The sequence below is a fragment of the Engystomops pustulosus genome, chromosome 6 (genome assembly GCF_040894005.1).
Source record: "Engystomops pustulosus chromosome 6, aEngPut4.maternal, whole genome shotgun sequence".
NCBI lineage: Eukaryota > Metazoa > Chordata > Amphibia > Anura > Leptodactylidae > Engystomops > Engystomops pustulosus.
Genome location: NC_092416.1, coordinates 127279646 through 127302302, shown reverse-complemented (window position 1 = coordinate 127302302; position 22657 = coordinate 127279646). Strand labels below are relative to the sequence as shown.

Here is a 22657-nt window from a genome sequence, read left to right as displayed (position 1 = left end):
GTACACAGAAGGCAGTATTATAGTATTTATATTCTTGGACATAGGGGACAGTATTATAGTAGTTATATTCTTGTACATAGGAGGCAGTATTATAGTAGTTATATTCTTGTACATAGGAGGCAGTATTATAGTAGTTATATTCTAGTACACAGGAGCAGTATTATAGTACTTATGTTCTTGTATATAGTGGGAAGCATTATAGTAGTTACATTCTTGTACATAGGAGTAGTATTATAGTAGTTATATTCTTGTACATAGGAGCAGTATTATAGTAGTTATATTCTTGTACATAGGAGCAGTATTATAGTAGTTATATTCTTGTACATAGGGGGTGGTATTATAGTAGTTATATTCTTGTACATAGGGGGCAGTATTATACTAGTTATATTCTAGTACATAGGAGCAGTATTATAGTAGTTATATTCTTGTTCATAGGGGGCAGTATTATAGTAGTTATATTCTAGTACATAGGAACAGTATTATAGTAGTTATATTCTTGTACATAGGAGGCAGTATTATAGTAGTTATATTCTTGTGCATAAGGGACAGTATTATAGTAGTTATATTCTTGTACATAGGGGGAAGTATTACAGTAGTTATATTCTTGTACATAGGAGGCAGTATTATAGTAGTTATATTCTTGTGCATAAGGGACAGTATTATAGTAGTTATATTCTTGTACATAGGGGGAAGTATTATAGTAGTTATATTCTTGTACATAGGGGCAGTATTATAGTAGTTATATTCTTGTACATACGAGCAGTATTATAGTAGTTATATTCTTGGAGATAGGGGGCAGTTTTATAGTATTTATATTCTTGGACATTGGGGACAGTATTATAGTAGTTATATTCTTGTACATAGGAGCAGTATTATAGTAGTTATATTCTTGAATATAGGCCAGTACTATAGCAGTTAAAGTATATGCTTGTGCTTAGGTAGTATAATAGTAGTTATATTCTTGAAGCTAGGGCAGTACTACAGTAGTTATATTCTTGGATATAAGAGGAGTATTATAGTAGTTACATTTTTGGACATAGGGCAATATTAAAGTAGTTACCTTATATATTGAATATAAGACAAAAATTGTGCTGAAAATTCCCCGCTCAGCTTTTACGCGGATATATAAAACAAATTAACTGAGTACTCACCTTACCGACACACCGGACAGGTCCTCTTCTTACTTCATGTACTCACGGCCAGCGCACAAACTACGATGTCAATCGCTGCACATGAAGTAAGAAGAGGACCTGCCAGGGGCTTTGCAATGAAGAGTACTCAGTTTATTTTTTATGTATTGGGCATACTGGCGCTAGCAGGTTATATACTACAGGGGGATGGCTGGCTATATACTACTGGGGGATTCTTGGCTATACACTGGGGAGGCTGTGACCAATGCATTTCCCACCCTAGGCTTATACTTTAGTCAATAGATTTTTCCAGTTTTTGGTGGTAAAATTAGGTGCCTCGGTTTATACTCAGGCCAGCTTATACTGAAGTATATACAGCATATGCATATATACAGGTAGAGGCATCATATTGATTCTGTTCTTTAGGTTGATTATGGTTACAAATACAACTTCCAAAGGGGTTGCACTGCTCTTTCAAGTGGGTAAAGAAAGAATTTACATGTAAATGGTGAAACTATGTTGATAAATATATATTTATTCATGAACTATACAAAGCAATCAAGTCTAGAAAACACAAAGTATAACCAGCAAATGTTGCATTATATATAAGCTATAGATATCATTAAAGTTTATTATGCTACTTTAGGTCTTGAAGTTACAGCTAAGGGTAATCCTCCAAAACAGAGGGCAGGAGGTAAGAATGTCTTTCAAGGAGAACAGGAATTTGGCAGCTTAATGTAATGGAGCCATGTAAGGGCTGCCTGCAACACAGAGACGTTATTTCCCTAAATGGACCTAAATAACTCGGGGCAGGTCAGTCAACACAGCAAGTATCTTCTGTAAACCAAGTGGATGAAGCAATCATAGCATTACACTAAGTACATGAAATCAGGGACTAGATACGGCTTTACGGGCAGGTGGGGGGTCTGAAATATCCAAATATTGCATTATATCCTTTTTCTTAATCCTTAGGATAAGTTTAGTTTTACCTTCTTAGGCCTCTTTCACACTTGAGTGCAATGCATGAAAAACTGACCTTTATTTCAGCGTTTTTGGTTGCTTGGAGTCACTAGCGGTTTTCATGCCTTTTTTTGTGTTTTCAATGTATTTTCACACACAGACAACGCATGAAAAAGACTCATGATAACTGATCAGTGAAAAACGCAATGCACTTGTAGGCGTCTTAGAGTGTATGGGTCATTTTTCACACGTGATTTGCAAAATTAGAGCATGCTGAGATTTTTTTATGCACGTTAAAAAAGACACGGATGTGTGCTTGAAAGAAAAAAAAAAAAAAAAAAAAAAAAAAAAAAAAGGCAAGTCTGACCAAACCCATTTAATACAATGAGTGGAAGGCAAGTACTCTACTTTAAAAACACACAGAACTCACACTTGAAAAACTAAAATGTGAAAGGAGCCTAAGGGAGATGTATATTTTATGCTGTTCACCATACGGTCTAAATAACAGATCCCCACTGCAATGACAATTATTGACCCAATTATTTTTTTCGCCTTGGTGGCAACTGAAAAACAGGAGGATCCCCATTTGGCAATGAATTCATAGATGTCATGGTCAGCTTGGGATGTGGTATCTAAGGATGAATAGCTGTGATGTTGCTCCTCTTGGCCATTATAACAGGAATTTGCCTGATAGGCACCATTCTTAGTTCTCTTGCTCAAAATGGATCTTTCTTATAAGGCGGCTTTCACACAAACGGATGCCCTGCCTGTGCTGGAACCCGGTGTAGTATATGTGCATCTGGAGAGGTGCAGGGGTGAGACATGCTGTGGGCTGTACATACAGTAGAAAATGGAGTACTCACTTTTTTCTGGCAATGGCAAGGTACCAGGTGCCATGTGTGCTCGGTGCAGTTCATACGGCTAGCATACGCCCGCCCTATACGCAAGTGATGTCTACATTGGTCAGAGCTGTAAAGCATTGACAGTATATTAAGACATCAGATATTTTTAAGTCTTGATCCATCCAACTCGTGTATAAAACTCGCTCATTACAGTTTGTAAAAATCTGACGCGAAAATCTGACTCAACTTGGATGATACTAGGACTTCAAAAACCAGTTTGCCAAACTATGGTCAAAATCGTACCATATGAATTTGGGTTCACAGATAAATGTATTTGTCGAAGGTATCAGAGTCTGATCCTATCCAGAATACAAGCCATAACAGTACATACAATATTATGAAGATGCAAGAATGGGTTAATATATAAAATAATGATCTCATAGATTCTATTTTCGTACCAAGGTCTACAGGAATCCTGGGTGAAGGAGCTGTATAAATTTATACGTACAGATAAGACGCACAAGATCAGAGGAATGCTTTCGGGACATGATCTACGAGAGCCATGTAAATATTTAGAGGATGGCCAGAGGCTACACACATAATCAAGGCAATGTAATCCTGGACATCACAGACACCTCTACAATCACAGTCCTGCCGTCTGGGCGATCCACATCAGCTTCCTCCATATTAAGCAGTCACCAAAACAAAGACAAACTACTCACAGAATCCCAAACTTATCAGAGAGCAGGAAAATCCCTCAAGTGCAGGGAGCAAAAGGAGGTGACCTGCTGTCCCAGCCAGATAACACCATCCAGAGGGAACACATGATAAAGTCTGAAGGCAGAATATTGTTGTAGACATCAGTCACAACATTAACCCTTTCAGGTATGGGCCCATCTTGTCCTAAAAGGACAAAGCAGGAGGTTGCCGGACGGAAAGATGTAGTTTGCTGCATCTTTCTATCCTGTGTTTTCCACAGTATGCAATGTACACTGTATACTGTGAAGACGCATGTCTATCATTATAAGACTATGGATACACTCAGCTTAATACGTCAATACCTTTCCTGGTGTATCAAAAATACAAGGTCTGAACACAGCCTAAGATATAGCAATGGGGGGAAGTGCATAAGCCTGTGAACTGTTCTAGCTGCCCATGACAACCAATCAGAACACATTGTTCATTTCATAAATAGCTGTGGGAAAATGAAAGCTAAGCTCTGATTAGATGCCACGGGCAACTAGAACAGTTCTGCTCTCAGACACTTTAGATAAATTTAATTTTTAACCACACAATGGAGTGTTGGAATTTCCCATTATCCTGCTTGGACACTGTGCACCTACATAGAAATCAAAGGTCAGGCCAGTTGAACTTACAGCTTCCGAAAAGTTTTTATTGGGTTCACATAACTTAACCCCTTGACGACCTGGCCCTTTTTTGTTTTATCATTTCCATTTTTCACTTCCAACCTTCAAAAGTCTATAACTTTTGTATTTTTACACATAAAAAGCTCTGTGATGGCTTGTTTTCTGCGCAGCAAATTGCACTTCATAGTGACGGTGTTGAATATTCCATGCCATGTACTGGGAAGCAGGGAAAAAATTCCAAATGCAGTAAAAATGGTGAAAAAAAACACATTTGCGTCATTTTATTGTGGGCTTGGATTTTACGACTTTCACTGTGCGCCGCAAATGACATGTCTACTTTATTCTTTGGGCCAGTGCGATCAAGGGATACCAAGGGGATTTGCCATTTTCTGGCACTAACTACCCCTTCATACTTTGGTATACGGAGCTGTGGGTGGTGTCATTTTGTGCGACTTTTGATGACATTTTCAATGCTCCCATTTATAGGACTGTACGACCTTTTGATCATTTTTTATAGAATTTTTTAGATTTTTCAAAATGACAAAAAAGTGCCATTTTCACCTTTGGTTGCTATTTTCCATTATGGGGTTAAACGCAGTGAAAAACCGTTATTATATTTTAATAGATCTGGGCATTTTCAGAAGTGGCGATACCTCATGTGTTTGATTTTTACTGTTTATTTATATTTATATCAGTTCTAGGGAAAGGGGGGTGATTTGGAGTTTTAGGTTTTTTAATTATAATTTTAATTATATTTCTTAAAATAATTTTTTTATTATAATATTAACTTTTTTTGTTTTTATTATTTTTCAGACTCCTTAGGGTACTTTAACCCTAGGTTGTCTGATCGATCCTGCCATATACTGCCGTACTACACTATGAAGCAAAGACTTACCGGATATAGAGAGGGCTCAGCCAGCGCTCGTCGGTTAGGGGTTAAAATTGCTTGTAATTTCATGGCACGATAAACCTAATGAGTACACTTTGAATTTGAGTGTTTGGTATTTACAGCATTAGTTGCACAAGTCAATGTAAAATATGTTGAATACAATACAGGCAGTCCCCAGGTTACATACAAGATAGGTTCTGTAGGTTTGTTCTTAAGTTGATTTTTTATGTAAGTCGGAACTTATATTTTATAAATGTAACCCCAGTCAGAATTTTTGGTCTCTGTGACAATTGGATTTTAAAAATGTTGGATTGTCATAAGTAACAGGATTAACAATAAAACTTTATTACCGACACCTTTGATAACTGTTATAACTGTTTATTATAGCCTAGGGCTAAAGTACAGTAGCCCGAGGTCCGTTTGTAACTAGGGGTCGTCTATAAGTCAAGTGTTCTTAAGTAGCGTTCTTAAGTGTTCTTAGTAGTACTACTAGAACTTGCCTCTGCCAATACATAGAGGCAGCCATTTTCACAAGGCAGTTTTCTGGTCAATATTTCACATAAGCATTCACAGAGGCCTGTGGCGAGTTGGGGGAGGGAGGCTGTGTGTTCCTGTTTCTCCTCATGTATTCTTCCACTACACCACACCATGCCACTGTCTCCTGCCTACTCAATGCACATAACGGGAAGTGGGGAGGAGCGAGGGAGATGCACAAGTGTGGAGGAGAGAAGACTGACACAGGCACACACAGGCTGCCGCTGCCCCTCCCCTGGGACTCACCACATGCAGCTGGCAGGGAGCCAGGTAAGGTGAGTTAAACTTCTATAAACTACTGAAATGCGTCAGAGTGATGACAAAGGCATTTTTTGAAATCAGCATAGCATAGGCTGGAACCTGTAAATAGCTAAAAATCACATTACAGGTTCCCTTTAAATAAAACAAAAAAACCCTTTAAGTACCCTTATAATAAGATCAATATACACAGGTCACTGTTGAAGCCTATCATTGTCCTTAGCAGTGTTACGCATATACAACACATCCTACTGGTGACTCGTACACAGCTCCCAGTGGAAATGACCAGATGATGGTGCCGGAAGTAGTGGAAGGTTGGGTAAAATAAGGGCTTGTTTTGCTTAGATGCCTATTTACAGAAGTGCCACCAATATGTGCACCCTCTGCGTTTACACTGGTCAAATCCATGCCAGCAGGAGGGCCATGACATATTCACTTCTGCCACTATGAAGGACCCCTTATAAATTGATTAGCCCCATATGTCATAGAGACCCAATCCAGAAAAAAAACCTAATACGTTATAATGTACAACCTATTTATCCAACCTGCTCCTTTCCAATAGAGATCTGCACAGTAGAAGGTCTAAGATGGGAGCACTAAGGTTCAAAAGTGCAAGTACGCCCACTGCTCGCCAGCACTTCAACAAGGAGATAACCACCGCACACTGTGTTCTTTCCTGGCTGAGGCCCTGGCCTGAAGATGTACAGGAGCTTAAGTGATCAAGAGGAGGAAAAATGCGCTAATACCACGAGTGGCTGAACCCATTGCCTCCTACGTGACCTGTACGTTCCACTGCCGTGTTATAAACAGCCTGTCATGCTCCAGATAGCAGCACTGACAAAAAGCAAAGCTCACATCAGACCCTATCAGCAGGATAACCCCAGACTAATACCGGCTACAGGCAGTAGAGAGCGCCAGTGTGTTTAAATGCTGGCTACACCCACTAGAGCCGAGTTGAAAGCGAGTCCGAGGGAACCCATGAAGGTAATGTGAGACTCCAAATTCACTCTGGTGTGTGATGTGTGTCCAATGTGCATCCGCTGCGTGTTGTTTCTGCTTAGTCTCTGCATCCATTAAAAAAACCTGAAATGTTAAAACACTCATTGAAAACAACGTCTCGGTAAGGAATCCAAGATGCATCACTGAACCACAGATGTGCCCTTACAACCACCGATCCCTTTGGGCTTATACTTTAGTCTCTGAAATTGCCCACAACACCTATCCAGGGCACAAAAAAAAGCCTTATATAAGGCTGTGATTATTATAGGGGACTGCAACTACCATGGTACATACAGGGACAGAAACTCACAGGTCTTACAAAAGCAGCAGGTAACTGACATTAATAAAAGACCATTACATGGTACAAGACAACTCCTGGACCTCATCTTAACCAGTAGACCTGACTGGATATACAATTGCAGATTGAGGGTTAGCAACTTCATTCATTTTGAATCATCCTTTACTGAGATGGTTAGTAGATGGAGAACGAACACTCGAAATGTCAGCAGTTAATGGAAGTTGTCAAGGGCATAAAATGGGACTAGAACACAATGACAGATTACTAAATTTGGGGTTCAGCTTAGAAAAAGACAGCCAAAGGCAGACCTCATTACAATGTACAAATACCTGAACGGACAGTACAAGGATCTATCCAAAGATCTTTTTATACCTAGGCCTGTGACCAGGACAAGGGGGCATCCTCTACGCCTAGAGGAGAGGCGATTTTACCATCAACATAGACGAAGGCTCATTCCGAGCCGAAACGTACGTCGGGGACGCGGCCTTTCCTGAACAGCGGAACTTCAATGCTATAACAACTTGGTAAGAGCTGACACTCCCTTTTTTTCAAACAGCCATAGATTGCATTACAAATATGATCCAACAGTAGGCACTCTGCCTGTATTGGTCTAGTCTCTTTACCAATGTTTTTTCCTTCATTTACCTGTTACTCCGCTTTGTCCAGATCGGTCTGCTTCTTCTCTTTTTTGTACTTATCACTCGTGATTTTATTATATTTTATCGATAAAGTGTCAAGTATTACCAATAAAGCATTTTTGTTATATGCACCTTTTAATAATAATAATAATAATAATAATAATAATACTTTATTATCCCAGAAGGGCATTTAAAGTGTCACCTCAGCAATACATAAAATTGACAAGACAGCACATATATAAAAAAACTCACATAAAAAGAACACATATACAATAGGACAGAGTAAAAACACCAATACACAAGGTAAATAATTAGTTAAATAGATTATAAAAGTAATAAAATGGAACCCATATTTCCAATAATCTTAATTTCTAAAGCATTCCTATGTTACCCCTAATTGCGGTATTTGACAGCTCGAGAGCGGCCGGTATAAACGACTTTTTAAATCTCTCCGACCTGCAGCGCAAGAGAATAAAACGGGAGCTAAAACCACTGACCTGTGCCTGCAGCACGCCATGCATTGGATGGTCTCTATAATTTCTAATTTTTTCCAATTTCCTTAATATCCCGCACTGTACGAGTTTTTCCCATCGATCAAATTGTAAACCCACTATCGAGGAGGCTTTCTTAATTATTTTATTCATCTTTTGACAGTCCCTACTAGAAATGCAGTTGCCCCAAGCCACTAGGGCAAATGCAAATGCGCTCACCATAACCGTATTATAAAAACTGACCAACATAGTCCTCTGGATGTCAAATGCTCTTAGTCTACGTAAAAAGAATAGATTACTATTAGCACGTCTAGAGACCTTATCAATATGCTCATGCCAACTTAATTTATTATCAATGATTACGCCCAAATATTTATAGCTACCAACCTGCTCCACTTCTGTCCCTGCTATAATGAGCGGTTTGGGCATAACGCCCCTTTTCCTTGAAAAATCTATAACCAATTCTTTCGTCTTATTTACATTTAATACGAGACCATTTAAGCTGCACCATTCAGTAAAAGTATTCACTGACTCTCGATATTCATTATTCAGTCCTTTGTTTTTCCCCTCTGTTTGAGGGGTACAGGCGGTCCCCTACTTAAGAACACTCGACTTACATACGACCCATAGTTACAAACTGACCTCTGGATACAGGTAATTTATTGTACTTTAGTCCTAGGCTACAATAAACTGCTATAACGTATCACTGGTGTCTGCAATGAAGCTTTATTGTTAATCCTGATTCTTATGACAACCCAACATTTTTTTAAATCCAATTGTCACAGAGACCAAAAAAGTTCTGGCTGGGATTACAATGATAAAATATACAGTTCTGACTTGCATACAAATTCAACTTAAGAACATGTATGTAACCCGGGGACTGCCTGTACTATTGCTTCTAATATGAGAGCAGTGAGACTATGAAACTCTCTGCCACAGGAGGAGGTTATGGTGGAGAAGTTCAAGATTAATGATGTCTTGGAGCTTGATGATCTGCATCTTTACCTGCTGTGAAATGTCAGCTGTTTAACCCAGGAAGAAATGCAGCACCATGCTTAAAATCACAAAAATTGACAAATCACCCAACCCAGATGGAACACAACCTGGGTGCTGTGCGTCCATAAAACAAGTCACGGCCACATGTGGGGGGTCTCTGTACTCGAGAGAAACTGCAGAACAAATTGTATGGCGAGTTTTGTATTTTTATCTTTTGGAAATGTGTACATTTTAGGGCTAAATGAACGTATAACTGACAAAATTTGACCATTCTAAATTTCACCTCCATTTAGATTCAATTACTATGAAGATCTCAAGGGGTTAACAATCTTCGTAAAAGCTGTTTCTTATAGTTTGAGGGGTGCAGATTTGAAGATGGGTTGATTGTATAGGGGGTTTTGATGCTAAATATGTAAAATTTAATTCAAAACAGTATTTATCCGCAAAAGAGTAAATACGGAAAATCGCTATTCTATTTGTAAGCCACACAACATCAAAATAAATTATCCAGACATTACAAAAATTATGAAAATGTAAAGTAGACAAATGCGAAATGTTATTCAGCAACTTATTTAGGTGGTAAATCTATCTAGCTCAAAATGTAATGATTTAGAATTTCAGAAAAGTTAAATTTTTCAAAAAAATTCATAATTTTCCTGTAAATAAAAGCAAAACTTATCAGCCAGCATTTACCACTAAAATGTTCAACATGTGGGGAAAAAAAAAACAAAAAAACAATCTCAGAATCGTTTTGATAAGTAACATTGTTCAAAAGTTATAACCATATAAAGCGACGCAAGTCAGAATACAAAAAATGGGGCTGAGCCTTAAAGGGGTATTCCGGGGATATGAACGTCTGACACAAAAATCCATGATGATATAAATAAACGAGTACAACAATACTCAATGCCATCAGTCACAAAACGCAGCTAAAATAATAGGATTTACAAAATTTATGGCCTCTCCAAAGTAGGTGAAGTTATCACTAAGATGACCGGCACTGGAAACAAGTTCCATGATCCTTTAGTTCTCAGTAACTCCTCCTCCCTCTTATGCTCAGCTCCCAGTGATGTTGTAACAGACTGTGCTGCTGTTACCATAGTAATAATGTGTAACTGCCATCCCTGCATATCACCATGAAAACGGCCATACTGGATGCACTTCCACCAACCGACTACAGCCAAACATGACAAGGAGTTCACTGTACTCAAATGGCCTCCACAGTCACCAGATCTCAATCCAATAGAGCATTTTTGGGATGTGGTGGAACGGGAGATTCGCATCATGGATGTGCAGCCGACAAATCTGCGGCAACTGTGATGCCATCATGTCAATATGGACCAAAATCTCTGAGGAATGCTTCCAGCACCTTGTTGAATCTATGCCACGAAGAATTGAGGCAGTTCTGAAGGCAAAAGGGGGTCCAACCTGTTACTAGCATGGTGTACCTAATAAAGTGGCATGAGTGTATGTATCTATATATCTATCCATCTATAACCTATGTATCTACCTAAGTAACAATCCAGCACAGCACATGAGGGCACAGCTTGCAGACTTGGAGAGTGTCTCCTGCCACTTCCTTGTGTGAAGTGATGGGGGGGGGGCTTCAGTTTGTGTCAGCGTGGACTATTAGTTTATACACAAATGTAGGGAAAGCCAAGGAGAGATAAGAGTTCATGTGCTTGGTTATTACATTAGTGAGGGCTTCGAAATGGCACTTTCGACTTTGGGCACTATTTTCCATTACGGGGTTACATTTTTACCATTATTTCAGACGCTCCAGGGTAATTTAACCCTGAAGGGTCCAATTGCTAATACTATATACTGCAATACTACTTTGTTGCAATATATAGCAATATTACAAAGATTTTGAATAGCATGCCATCTGCTGGCTATTAGAGATCATTGCACATGGCAAGCCTGCGAGTCTCAAATGAGACTGTAGCCTGCCATGCCAACCAATTGCCGCCCTCCGATGCCGTCACAGGGGGTGGTGATCGGCCATCCAAGATGGAGGCGTCCATATACCCTTCGCAGCACGAGGATGATTTAGTTCGTCCTCGGTCCCGAAGGTGTTAAGGTCAGGCCCATATTAGCCAAGGTATATACCCCCTGAGAAACATGTGGCCATAGACGAGTCCCTGGTACAATTCAAAGTGAGACTTCAATTCCGCCAGTATCTGCCCAATAAGAGGGCAAGGTATGGCGTGAAGATTTATGAGCTGTACTAAAGTACATCAGTGTATACCTACAAGTTCAGAGTATATGAAGGTAAGGACTCCACTATAGTGCCCCCAGAATGTCCCCCTTCCTCGGTGTTATAGGGAACATAGTGTGGGACTTTGTGTACCCACTGCTGGACCAGGGCTACCACCTCTACCTGGACAATGTCTACACACAGCACCACCAGCATTGTAACAGGACTGCACTTTCCAGAAGAAATTCACCAAACAGCCAGGAAGGGAAGGACACAAAAAGGTGTAGGGTGTGCTCCAAAAACAGGCATTCGGAAGGACACCATTTATCATTGTGAGACATGCCCAGAAAAACCAGGACTATGTATGGAGTGCTTCCATATTTACCAGCTTATACATCATGTCACCCCTTCCCTGCTGAGCTCTGCGGTGTGCCTAGCCTGTACATTATTGGCCCATATGGGGTATTGCGGAACACAGGAAAATATGCATTCTGATTTTTGGAGTGTTTGTCTCCCGTAGCAGGAGCTGGGGACAATATAACAATGGATATTTTTTACTATGCGCTATCCATAGTGCATTTTATTTGGGATCCACCTGTGGGGTTGAAAAATACTGATCAGAGAAATTATACTAACAAACTACAATGTCTCACAAGACAACAAATGTCAAAATCACAGGTATAAGTGTTTTTTTACCCTAAGGACAGCCTTAACATATAAAAAAGCTACATCCTGAAGGGGTTAAAGACTGCAGAAAACATAAGTTGCTCAGGGACTACAAGACACCAGAACAGTTTTTATTTGTCATTTTATTGTTTTCTTACAAGACTTCCAAATCCAAAGGATTTTTCATTTAGAAGTTCCTAGAAAGGGAAAAAAATATTAGTTAATGAAATATAGAACCACTGTGGCAAACATTTCCTGCCCCAACCCTGCGGTCACAAGTCATTTACCGCTGCACACTACTAGTGCTAATCTATGAGACTTTATCGGGTAGATTTGTGATAGGAAAATTCTTTGTTTTTACAAAAGAACGCAGACATGGGACGGAACCACCCGTGTGTCCCAACTCCATCGGACGCCGCACCCCTTTACGCCTCCTCCAGACCCAAATGGCGTGGAGGTGGTGTAGGCGCTATTGTTATTGCAAATTCTTACACTGCACAAGAATTAGCAATAATTTCAGTATAAATAAACAACCCCATTGACTTTAATAGAAAATACAACTACAATATATACTCGAGTATAAGCCTAGTTTTTCAGCACAAAAAAAACCTCTGCTTATACTTGAGTAAAAAAAAATTGGTTTTACCAGTTTTTTGTGGCAAAATTAGGGGCCTCGGCTTATACTCAAGTATATACGGTATGTATCTGGTCACTATATTTATCATAGCACCTACTCACACCACACCCAAAAAAAAACAAACAAAAAACGAACAATTATTATGTTTTGAAGTTTCTGCAATTTCTCCATACTATGGGAGAGAATGAACACACATTTAAGAGCCATATCACATTTTTCAAGGGCAAGTAATTTCTAAAGTTACCATTTCCTTAAAAGAAATTTTTTTTTTTTTAAATTGTTCAGTGCAGTTTTTAGCATAATATAAAAGAAAGAGAAATTACTCTGACCGGAGCTCCGATAATCCTTTATAAATTCTTTATGAATCCAACAAAGTATATTGCTTGACACATGGATCCTTTTCAATAAGTATTGCATGTCTCCATTCAGACCAACTCCATCGCGTTTCCTAATCCTCCTTCATTGCCATCTCTCTTTAAGACAATTTCACTAGAAGAAATACGCGCCTCTGAAGAAGAAGCTGTGTAGGTAAAACCCAGGGTCGGGTGGACGTGTGACTGGCGTCCTGCTTATGTCTAGATTTGCGCATTTTTACAAATATTTTGTGAGTATATTTTTAAATAAAATTTGAAACTACAAAGAATATACTACACTATCCATACACGTATTTCTTCTAGTGAAATTGTCTTAAAGAGATGGCAATGAAGGAGGATTAGGAAACGCGATGGAGTTGGTCTGAATGGTGACGTGCAATACTTATTGAAAAGGATCAATGCGTCAAGCAATATACTTTGTTGGATGCATAAAGAATTTATAAAGGACTGTCGGAGCTCCGGTCAGAGTAATTTCTCCTTTTGTTTTAATTGTAGGACTGTTTGTGGACCGCTCCTGAGCCGTTGTTATCTCCTAGGAGCCAAGTGTGCAACACAATAAGATTGTTATATTTTAGCATAATATGTTTACGTGCAAAATATTTCTGCAGGTCAAATCTAACGATTTTACTTGTTTGCTTTTTTTTTTTTGAAAACTGGAACCAAATATGCATTTTTGCTCATTTGCAAAATGGTTAAGGGAGGTTTTAGATTACAGCGAGTGTTCATTATACCACTTTAGGTTCCTCCAAGTTCAAAATAATACTATTTCATATTCCACAAAAGCAGCCACGGATGGAAAGGATTGACTGACAACCTCTAAGTCCAGCCATTTAAATGCTGAAAAGAGTCCTGATATATTGAAGTCAGAAATTTAGTACGTACTTTGAAACAATGCCGTCTGTTTTTGCCAACCTGAGAATGGAGTCATCGGATTCTCCCTGTGGGAAAAGAAGAAGGACATTATTATTAAACATTCTCACACACTGCTTCATATACTCAGATAAAAAGGTATATGTAGTATATCTGGCAGCAAGATTTGTAAAGCCATTTTATGATCAATCTCAAATATTTTATGTTTTAGTTTGACATCTGTGAATCCTGAAGACAAAATGATAATGATTTAGAAGCCAATGTGATGCATCAGCAGTGGTGCACGGGGGTCAGCATGATCTGTACCCACACAGAACACAGCAAAGTGCTGTGCTATTATAGGGGTAATCACCTGTTTTTATGCATGATATGCACAGAATAAGCTATAGATTACACAATGACAGGTGCAGGACCGGTGGAAGGGATCTTCAGCTATCAATTTGGGTCCACAATCCTCTCACAGCAACAGTTTGTTGCACATGAGTGGCCAATCTATACAATTGGCTATTTTCAGCACTGGAAAGAAGAGTGGTCGCTAACGGTCAATGCTTATTTATGCATATCCTATGGATATGCATAAATATTCTTAAAATGACACCTTTATCTGCAATTCAAGTAACAGTTGCTCTTGTAGAACTGGACCAGATTCATGTCCATGGCTCAGAGGCTTTTGCCCCAGACCTTCTTTAACTGCCTTTAGGATGTTTCTTACCATTCACCATAGCCACCAAAAATCTGCACAAACATTTTAAAGCTGGCTGTTCGCTTGCTGTCAGATTAAGCCAAGTCAATGGCACCTGACAACGATTGGGATAAACTTCCGAGCAGTCAGCTCTTTAAAAGAATTGGGCAAGCATATTGTTAGACAACCAGGTATGGGAATTGTTTGAAGGACTGGCATGTAGTCCATTAGTTACAAGTGGACTAACTATTTAGTCTTAGGCAAAAGCAATGAGACATGGGCTGCACACAGAATATTCCTAGCAATAACAAAGATGTCATGCAGAAACAGACAAAAAAAATTCACAATCCAATAAACTGTATAATTACTTCAGAGATTTACCTATTTGCACATTTTATGGTATAAATTAAGACAATGATTTGGTGAAAAGTTGGCCAAAATCTTTACATAAAATGACAGATTTATCATGTAACATCAGACATTGAAATCTGGAGCTTTACGGCAGAGGTCCTGCAGCGGTGGGCTCATGTATGGGGAGGTCCTGCAGCGGTGGGCTCATGTATGGGGAGGTCCTGCAGCGGTGGGCTCATGTATGGGGAGGTCCTGCAGCGGTGGGCTCATGTATGGGGAGGTCCTGCAGCGGTGGGCTCATGTATGGGGAGGTCCTGCAGCGGTGGGCTCATGTATGGGGAGGTCCTGCAGCGGTGGGCTCATGTATGGGGAGGTCCTGCAGCGGTGGGCTCATGTATGGGGAGGTCCTGCAGCGGTGGGCTCATGTATGGGGAGGTCCTGCAGCGGTGGGCTCATGTATGGGGAGGTCCTGCAGCGGTGGGCTCATGTATGGGGAGGTCCTGCAGCGGTGGGCTCATGTATGGGGAGGTCCTGCAGCGGTGGGCTCATGTATGGGGAGGTCCTGCAGCGGTGGGCTCATGTATGGGGAGGTCCTGCAGCGGTGGGCTCATGTATGGGGAGGTCCTGCAGCGGTGGGCTCATGTATGGGGAGGTCCTGCAGCGGTGGGCTCATGTATGGGGAGGTCCTGCAGCGGTGGGCTCATGTATGGGGAGGTCCTGCAGCGGTGGGCTCATGTATGGGGAGGTCCTGCAGCGGTGGGCTCATGTATGGGGAGGTCCTGCAGCGGTGGGCTCATGTATGGGGAGGTCCTGCAGCGGTGGGCTCATGTATGGGGAGGTCCTGCAGCGGTGGGCTCATGTATGGGGAGGTCCTGCAGCGGTGGGCTCATGTATGGGGAGGTCCTGCAGCGGTGGGCTCATGTATGGGGAGGTCCTGCAGCGGTGGGCTCATGTATGGGGAGGTCCTGCAGCGGTGGGCTCATGTATGGGGAGGTCCTGCAGCGGTGGGCTCATGTATGGGGAGGTCCTGCAGCGGTGGGCTCATGTATGGGGAGGTCCTGCAGCGGTGGGCTCATGTATGGGGAGGTCCTGCAGCGGTGGGCTCATGTATGGGGAGGTCCTGCAGCGGTGGGCTCATGTATGGGGAGGTCCTGCAGCGGTGGGCTCATGTATGGGGAGGTCCTGCAGCGGTGGGCTCATGTATGGGGAGGTCCTGCAGCGGTGGGCTCATGTATGGGGAGGTCCTGCAGCGGTGGGCTCATGTATGGGGAGGTCCTGCAGCGGTGGGCTCATGTATGGGGAGGTCCTGCAGCGGTGGGCTCATGTATGGGGAGGTCCTGCAGCGGTGGGCTCATGTATGGGGAGGTCCTGCAGCGGTGGGCTCATGTATGGGGAGGTCCTGCAGCGGTGGGCTCATGTATGGGGAGGTCCTGCAGCGGTGGGCTCATGTATGGGGAGGTCCTGCAGCGGTGGGCTCATGTATGGGGAGGTCCTGCAGCGGTGGGCTCATGTATGAGGAAGGTCCTGCAGCGGTTAGAGTGTGTATAGGGATGTCCTGCAGCGGTTAGCGCATGTATCCCTTTAAACATATTGTACGGCTCTCGCAGAATTATATTTTAAAATATGTGCCGCTTATGGCTCTCTCAACCAAAAAGGTTCATGACCCCTGCTTTACGGCAATCTAGTTGCATTTTGCCACTGAGAAATAAACACTGGATTATTAATCCCAGATTGCTACTGGCTGTGCAATTTTAGGTCCAGTAATTAACCCACAACACATGGATTTATAATTTCTGCAGCCATTGTGACTCATTACAGTAAGTACACTTATGCACCAATGACAATCCCCTTTACAGTGGTGGGGGTCTGTCTGAGATGAGAAGATTTCTCTTTACACTGGGGCCAAGCACTTCTTCCATAGTTTAGTCTTCTGGAAAGTGGCTTTAGAGCATATAACATCAGTGACTTTGAAACTACTATTTAAGCCAGGGGGCAACTTACCATCCTGCGAATGCCGCCACAGATGGCATAGGTAATGTTCTGGCCAGTTACTCTGCCATTTGCCTTATCAAGCTATAGAAGAGGGGGAAAAAAAATTTAAAAAAACTTTAGAGCTACATAGTTTTGAACTGCGAGAGGTAAACTCAATACAATTTAATTGTACCCTATGAGGCAAATAAGATCCTTCTCTATAATGTGACTGTATGAAAGACCCAGAGAAGCTGAAGTTAAACATAAAAGGCAGTACTAAAAGAATGTACAGATTTAGAGGCACTGCAGCAGCAGACTTGTACTCAATTGTATTCACCATCTGCAGCCAAAAAATAATTTTTATTTAATTTGATATAGTAACATTATTACTATATTAAGATTACTTACCTCAGCAAGATTAATCTGGATGGAGGCGTGATCCTTGGCGCCAATGATTCTGTTGCTAGCAGAGCTACAAAGAAAACTTAATGTTAAACTATATAACAGCAGTCACTGACATGCATCCCTTTGTTACAAAAACAAGAACCTTCAAGTATATACATCACACAGTTATAGCCTCAGTTGTAGCTGTTCAGCTTGTAAACACTGGCCCCAACATCAGTCTCATCATGAGCCTTATTTTAAAATAAGAGGTCCATTTTGTTAGAGACATTATACAAGTTCTTTTGACCAACAACACCCCTTTTCAAAAACAAATTGCCATGGTCTTCAATGTTACATTGAAGCTGCAAAAATGCCATATATTGAAATACAGAAGTATTGCAGTATATGGTAGGAGCAATCTGACCATCTTGGGTTAATGTACCATAGCTGGTCTAAGAAACAGTGAAAAAATAAATAAATAAATATAAAGAAAATTCAAATCACCCCCCTTTCCCTAGAACTGATATAAAACATAATAAACAGTAAAAATCACAAACATATTAGGTATCGCCGAGTCCCAAAATGCCAATCTATCAAAATATAAAAACAGTTACGGCCTACGGTGACCTCCGAGACGGGAGATGGCGCCCAAATGTCCGAAATGCGACTTTTACACCTTTTTACATCACATAAAAAATGGAATAAAAAGTGATCAAAATGTCGCACAGACCTCAAAATGGTAGCAATGAAAACGTCGCCTCATTTCACAAAAAAATGACACCTCACACCGCTCTGTACCCCAAAGTATGAAAAAGTTATTAGCATCAGAAGATGGCAACATTTTTTTTCCTTTTTTGTACACATTTGTTTCATTTTTGAAAATGTATTAAAACACAATAAAACCTATATAAATTTGGTATCACCGCAATCGCACCAAACCAAAGAATAAAGCTGAGGCATTATTTGGAGCGCACAGTCAAAGTCGTAAAAACTGAGCCCACAAGACCGTGACGCACATGCGGTTTCTTTTCAATTTTTCCACATTTGGAATTTTTTTCCAGCTTTGCAGTACACGGCATGTTAAAATAAATAACATTACGGGAAAGTAAAATTTGTTACACACAAAATAAGACCTTACACAGCTCTGTACTCGGAAAAATGAAAAAGTTAGGGATTTTTGAAGGTGGAGAGCGAGAAATTAGCGAAAAAACCCTGCGTCCTTAAGGAGTTAATGTTACAACTAACCTCCATAAGGGTTAAAAAACAACAACTTAAATACAAGATATAAATCCATTTCATACCATTTACGGGGGACGTACAAGTCCACAAATTCACCAGCGTCGTTCTGCATGTTGGCTTGGCCAATGTCAAACAAACCTGACAAAATAAAATACCAGGATTAAAAGTCATGAGAACTTCAGGCTAAAAGCTGTCACCAGCCTGTCATGTAGTGTGGTGGCATCATAACAATGTCTTAGCATATTCTGGAATATTCAGCTTTACACAGAAAATAACTGAACCCTGCATAAAAGTGACCTAAGGAGTCACAGGGCAGACTAGTCACAAGCCAGGACGCAATATACTAGCATGATTTTATCAACAGTCTGGGGACTCCTTACAGTTCTACTGAACGTCTTTTGTCTGCATAGAACTAAATTTTCCAAAATAAACATCACTGTAATTGTGAACTCTGTCCTAAACAGCAGCTGTCACAGTTTGTGAGGCTGGTCTCCAACACTAAGGGACTTGTTAAAATTAAGAGGTTTAGGCCGGTGCCACACGCACCGCTTTGTCTGCGTTTGAAAACACAAACAAAGCCACACCCACCGGGGGCGGGTCGTGGCCCGATCGCATCAGTGTTTCTATGGAAACGACTGCGATCGGGAACAAGCCGCCGGTATTTTGCATTAAATTAACGCAAAACACCGGCAGCTCAGTCCCGATTGCAGGCGTTTCATAAGAAGCCGCTGCGATCAGGCCGAGGCCCGCCCCGGTGGGCACGGCTTTGCCTGCGTTTTCAAACGCAGACAAAGCGGTGCGTGTGGCACCGGCCTTAGGGTGAAGACACACATGGCTTTTTTGGGCCGTTTTTATTGCGCAATTTCGGAAAAACGTATTGCGTTTTTGTCTGTTTTTCCGAAATTGCGCAATAAAAACGGCCCAAAAACGCCACGTGTGTCTTCACCCTTAGGGTGAATACACACGTGGCGTTTTTAGGCCGTTTTTACTAAGTGCGTTTTCAGATCGTAAAAAACTCATGTGTTTTTTACGATCTGAAAACGCACTTAGTAAAAACGGCCCAAAAACACCACGTGTGTCTTCACCCTTAGGGTGCGGTCACATGTCGCGTTTACCGCATGCGTTTAAAAACGCATTGCTACAGCGGAAGGGAGATTTGCCTAATAAACAGCTGTTAACACATGCGTTTACAAAACGCATGCGTTAACCGCGATGTTAACACATGCGTTAACACTTGCGTTTTGTAAACGCAAGCGTTAACAGCTGTTTAATTAGGCAAATATCCCTTCAGCTGTAGCAATGCGTTTTTAAACGCATGCGGTAAACGCAACGCGTGACCGCACCCTGAGTGTCGGTAGGGAACATTTATTGTACACCTGGATGGGATGAACGCCCCACCCCTCTGGATAATTCATATTGGATATTTGGCTGCACCAGCGTACACCAGGTTCTGCAACCTGAATGTTTGCTGGCTGTAGCAAGTGCACAGATACGCAAGTGTGGAGGTGGCGTAAAGAGGAAAATAATTACTTTCTGTACGCCAGTAATTGTGATTATTTCATAATGATGTACAAGCCCTTATAAATATTGTTGTGGATTCAGAGCTGCTCCATTAACTCCCCCAAAGTACTTTAACCTCATGTGCCTATGTTATATAATAAAAGGTATAAGCAGGAAGTGTGGGCATTGCCATGTACTGAGTTCAGGTAGGTAAATGGAATTCAAGTTAAAGGTCTGTTCATAATTATCAGTAGCTATGGGTTTTTACCCTCAAATTAGCATCAATGCTTCTTGCCATTGTGCTGATTTATGTGAACATATCCCTGCTCTGCTCATGAGATATTGTGTAAAGCACTCACTATTCTGGTGGTGGAGTCACTGTGTACATACATTAGTTATCCTGTATTATACTACAAATTAACCAAGTCCCTGCATGAGGTAGAGAGATGTGGGGTCTGCAGAGAACTGCTATCCTGCCCATTGAATATGCTGCGGGTAACATCATTGGGGGTCAATGATGAAGCTGGGGAGACAATGCTGGCAGCACTTGGCGGCCTCTGTATGTGACGTGACACCGATTTTACATGTTACAATTTCTTTTCCCACCAGGCGCCTCCATACAGGGCGCCCTAGGCACGTGTGTGCCGCTATAAGCCCGCACCCAGAGCTCGCTACAGGCACGGATCTGCCCGAGGATGGTCCCCCGTCCCCAAAAACACGAACATGGCGGCTGCACATACACAGGACGGCTTCGCAGGCCCCCAACACCGCGCAGCCCCAGAGCTCACCTCCTGCTCACTGTAATGGCGGACACGAAAGAGGAGGAAGCACCGCCCCGGAAACAGACAAGTCAAAGCGACGGAAGGGAACACTTCCGGGTCATTCACTCAGTGTAACAGGAAGTCTTTGCTGCTGCCGTAGCAACGCTTAGAAGCTTTATACTAGAGCGGAACATGCGGCGCCCATGTTTATATGCTAAACGCTAAAAAAAAATCTACAGGAAATAACACATTAATAATCGCACATTGTGATGAGTTATAAAATATGTTGTGGTCTTGTTGTTCTCTTGTATTGTTTAGGGCTAAAGTATTTGCTTTTTTATTATGAGCAAGATAAAAAGCAAAAACAAATTATGTTTTTCAAGAGGGTGCTCATGATAATCCACCGGCTATAGAACAAGCACAGGCCGCATCCGCAGGTGGCATCCATTATTCATATACAAAACCATTCAGGCCACACCCTTTTACCTCTCACCTTTTAGAAGTCATAGGGACATAACTACAGGGGTAGAAGCCATAGTGACTGCTATGGGGACTGCAGTGTCAGTGGGCCCCGGCATCCAACCCGACACACTAAAGAATGGAGGATGTGCACCTTTATATACATGTAATATACATAATATGCTGTACAATGTGCAGTATAACAGCAAAATATTTCATAGTACACAGCTGAGTCAGGAATTCAGATAAGAAATGTCGGGGAGGCGACAGTTGGACTAAGAATCACATCTCTAGGATGTACTTCCCCCATGTGGTCAGCAGTTACTGGGAACAGTATGTGCCCTCAATCTCCCTGGAATAAGAAGACAATAGGCTCCCTTGAGTGAGCGATAGCTCACTTAACCCCACCCCTAAATGGCTCACCACACCCCTTTTAACTCAATAAAATTGGGTTCAAGGTGGTGTGAAGTGGTGGACTGGCTGGAATGAGGCTCCCTATTATACAGTCAATAGGGAACCGTTCAGGAACAAGAGCCGGCTCTTCTTAGAGACCGGAGCGTAAAGATTCAGATCACTAAAGAAGACTGCAGGGGGAAAGGGGCCTCATTCAGAAATCTGCTATGGAATCCAGTCTCTCCTAATTAATCCCCTGCTCATAACTTTTATTATTTTCCATCACAAAGTTGTATGAGGTATTCATTTTTTTATTGTACTTTCTTATTCCATAAATGGACTACCAACTTTCAGAGAGGCAAAAGATGATTTTTTTTTCCCTAAGCAATATCTTTTACCCCAAACCTTACTCAACCCCCACACAGTGTAATTCCCTACTGTGTTCAATTGGGTTTAGGTCAGGGCTCTGGCTGGGCCAGTCAGGAATGATCACAGAGTTGTTCTGAAGCCACTGCTTTGTTATTTTAGCTGTGTGTTTAGGGTCATTGTCTTGTTGGAAGGTGAATGTAATTCACCTCATACCGCTTAGAATTAACACCAAAAAGTTCAATCTTTGTCTCATCAAAGCAAAGAATCTTATTTCTTATAGTCTGGGAGTCTTTCATGTGTTTTGTTTTTGCAAACTGTTTGCAGGCTTTCATAATATGTCTTGCACTGAAGAGAGGCTTCCGTCAGCACACTCTACCATAAAGCCCCAATTGGTGACTAGCT

The 22657-nt window shown here is 41.4% G+C and overlaps 1 protein-coding gene across 1 annotated transcript; it reads right to left on the bottom strand.

The window, feature by feature from the left end:
- Window positions 1-12390: 12390 nt before the first annotated feature.
- RPS21 (ribosomal protein S21) lies at window positions 12391-21204 on the bottom strand. The gene is made up of 6 exons (XM_072110964.1): window positions 21062-21204; window positions 18836-18911; window positions 17559-17622; window positions 17181-17252; window positions 14159-14214; window positions 12391-12462 (listed from the first exon to the last, which is right to left on the bottom strand). The coding sequence occupies exons 2-6, from the start codon at window positions 18883-18885 to the stop codon at window positions 12453-12455; spliced, it is 252 nt and encodes an 83-aa protein (XP_071967065.1). The 5' UTR covers window positions 18886-18911; window positions 21062-21204; the 3' UTR covers window positions 12391-12452.
- Between the last annotated feature and the right edge of the window lie 1453 nt (window positions 21205-22657).

Coding starts and splice junctions, on each gene's coding strand:
- RPS21 (XM_072110964.1), bottom strand. CDS start 18,885: ATGCAGAACGACGCTGGTGAATTTGTGGACTTGTACGTCCCCCGTAAA. Junction 17,623..18,835: donor TTGTACGTCCCCCGTAAATG/GTATGAAATGGA, acceptor TTTTCTTTGTAG/CTCTGCTAGCAACAGAATCA. Junction 14,215..17,180: donor GTGGCGGCATTCGCAGGATG/GTAAGTTGCCCC, acceptor CTTTTCCCACAG/GGAGAATCCGATGACTCCAT.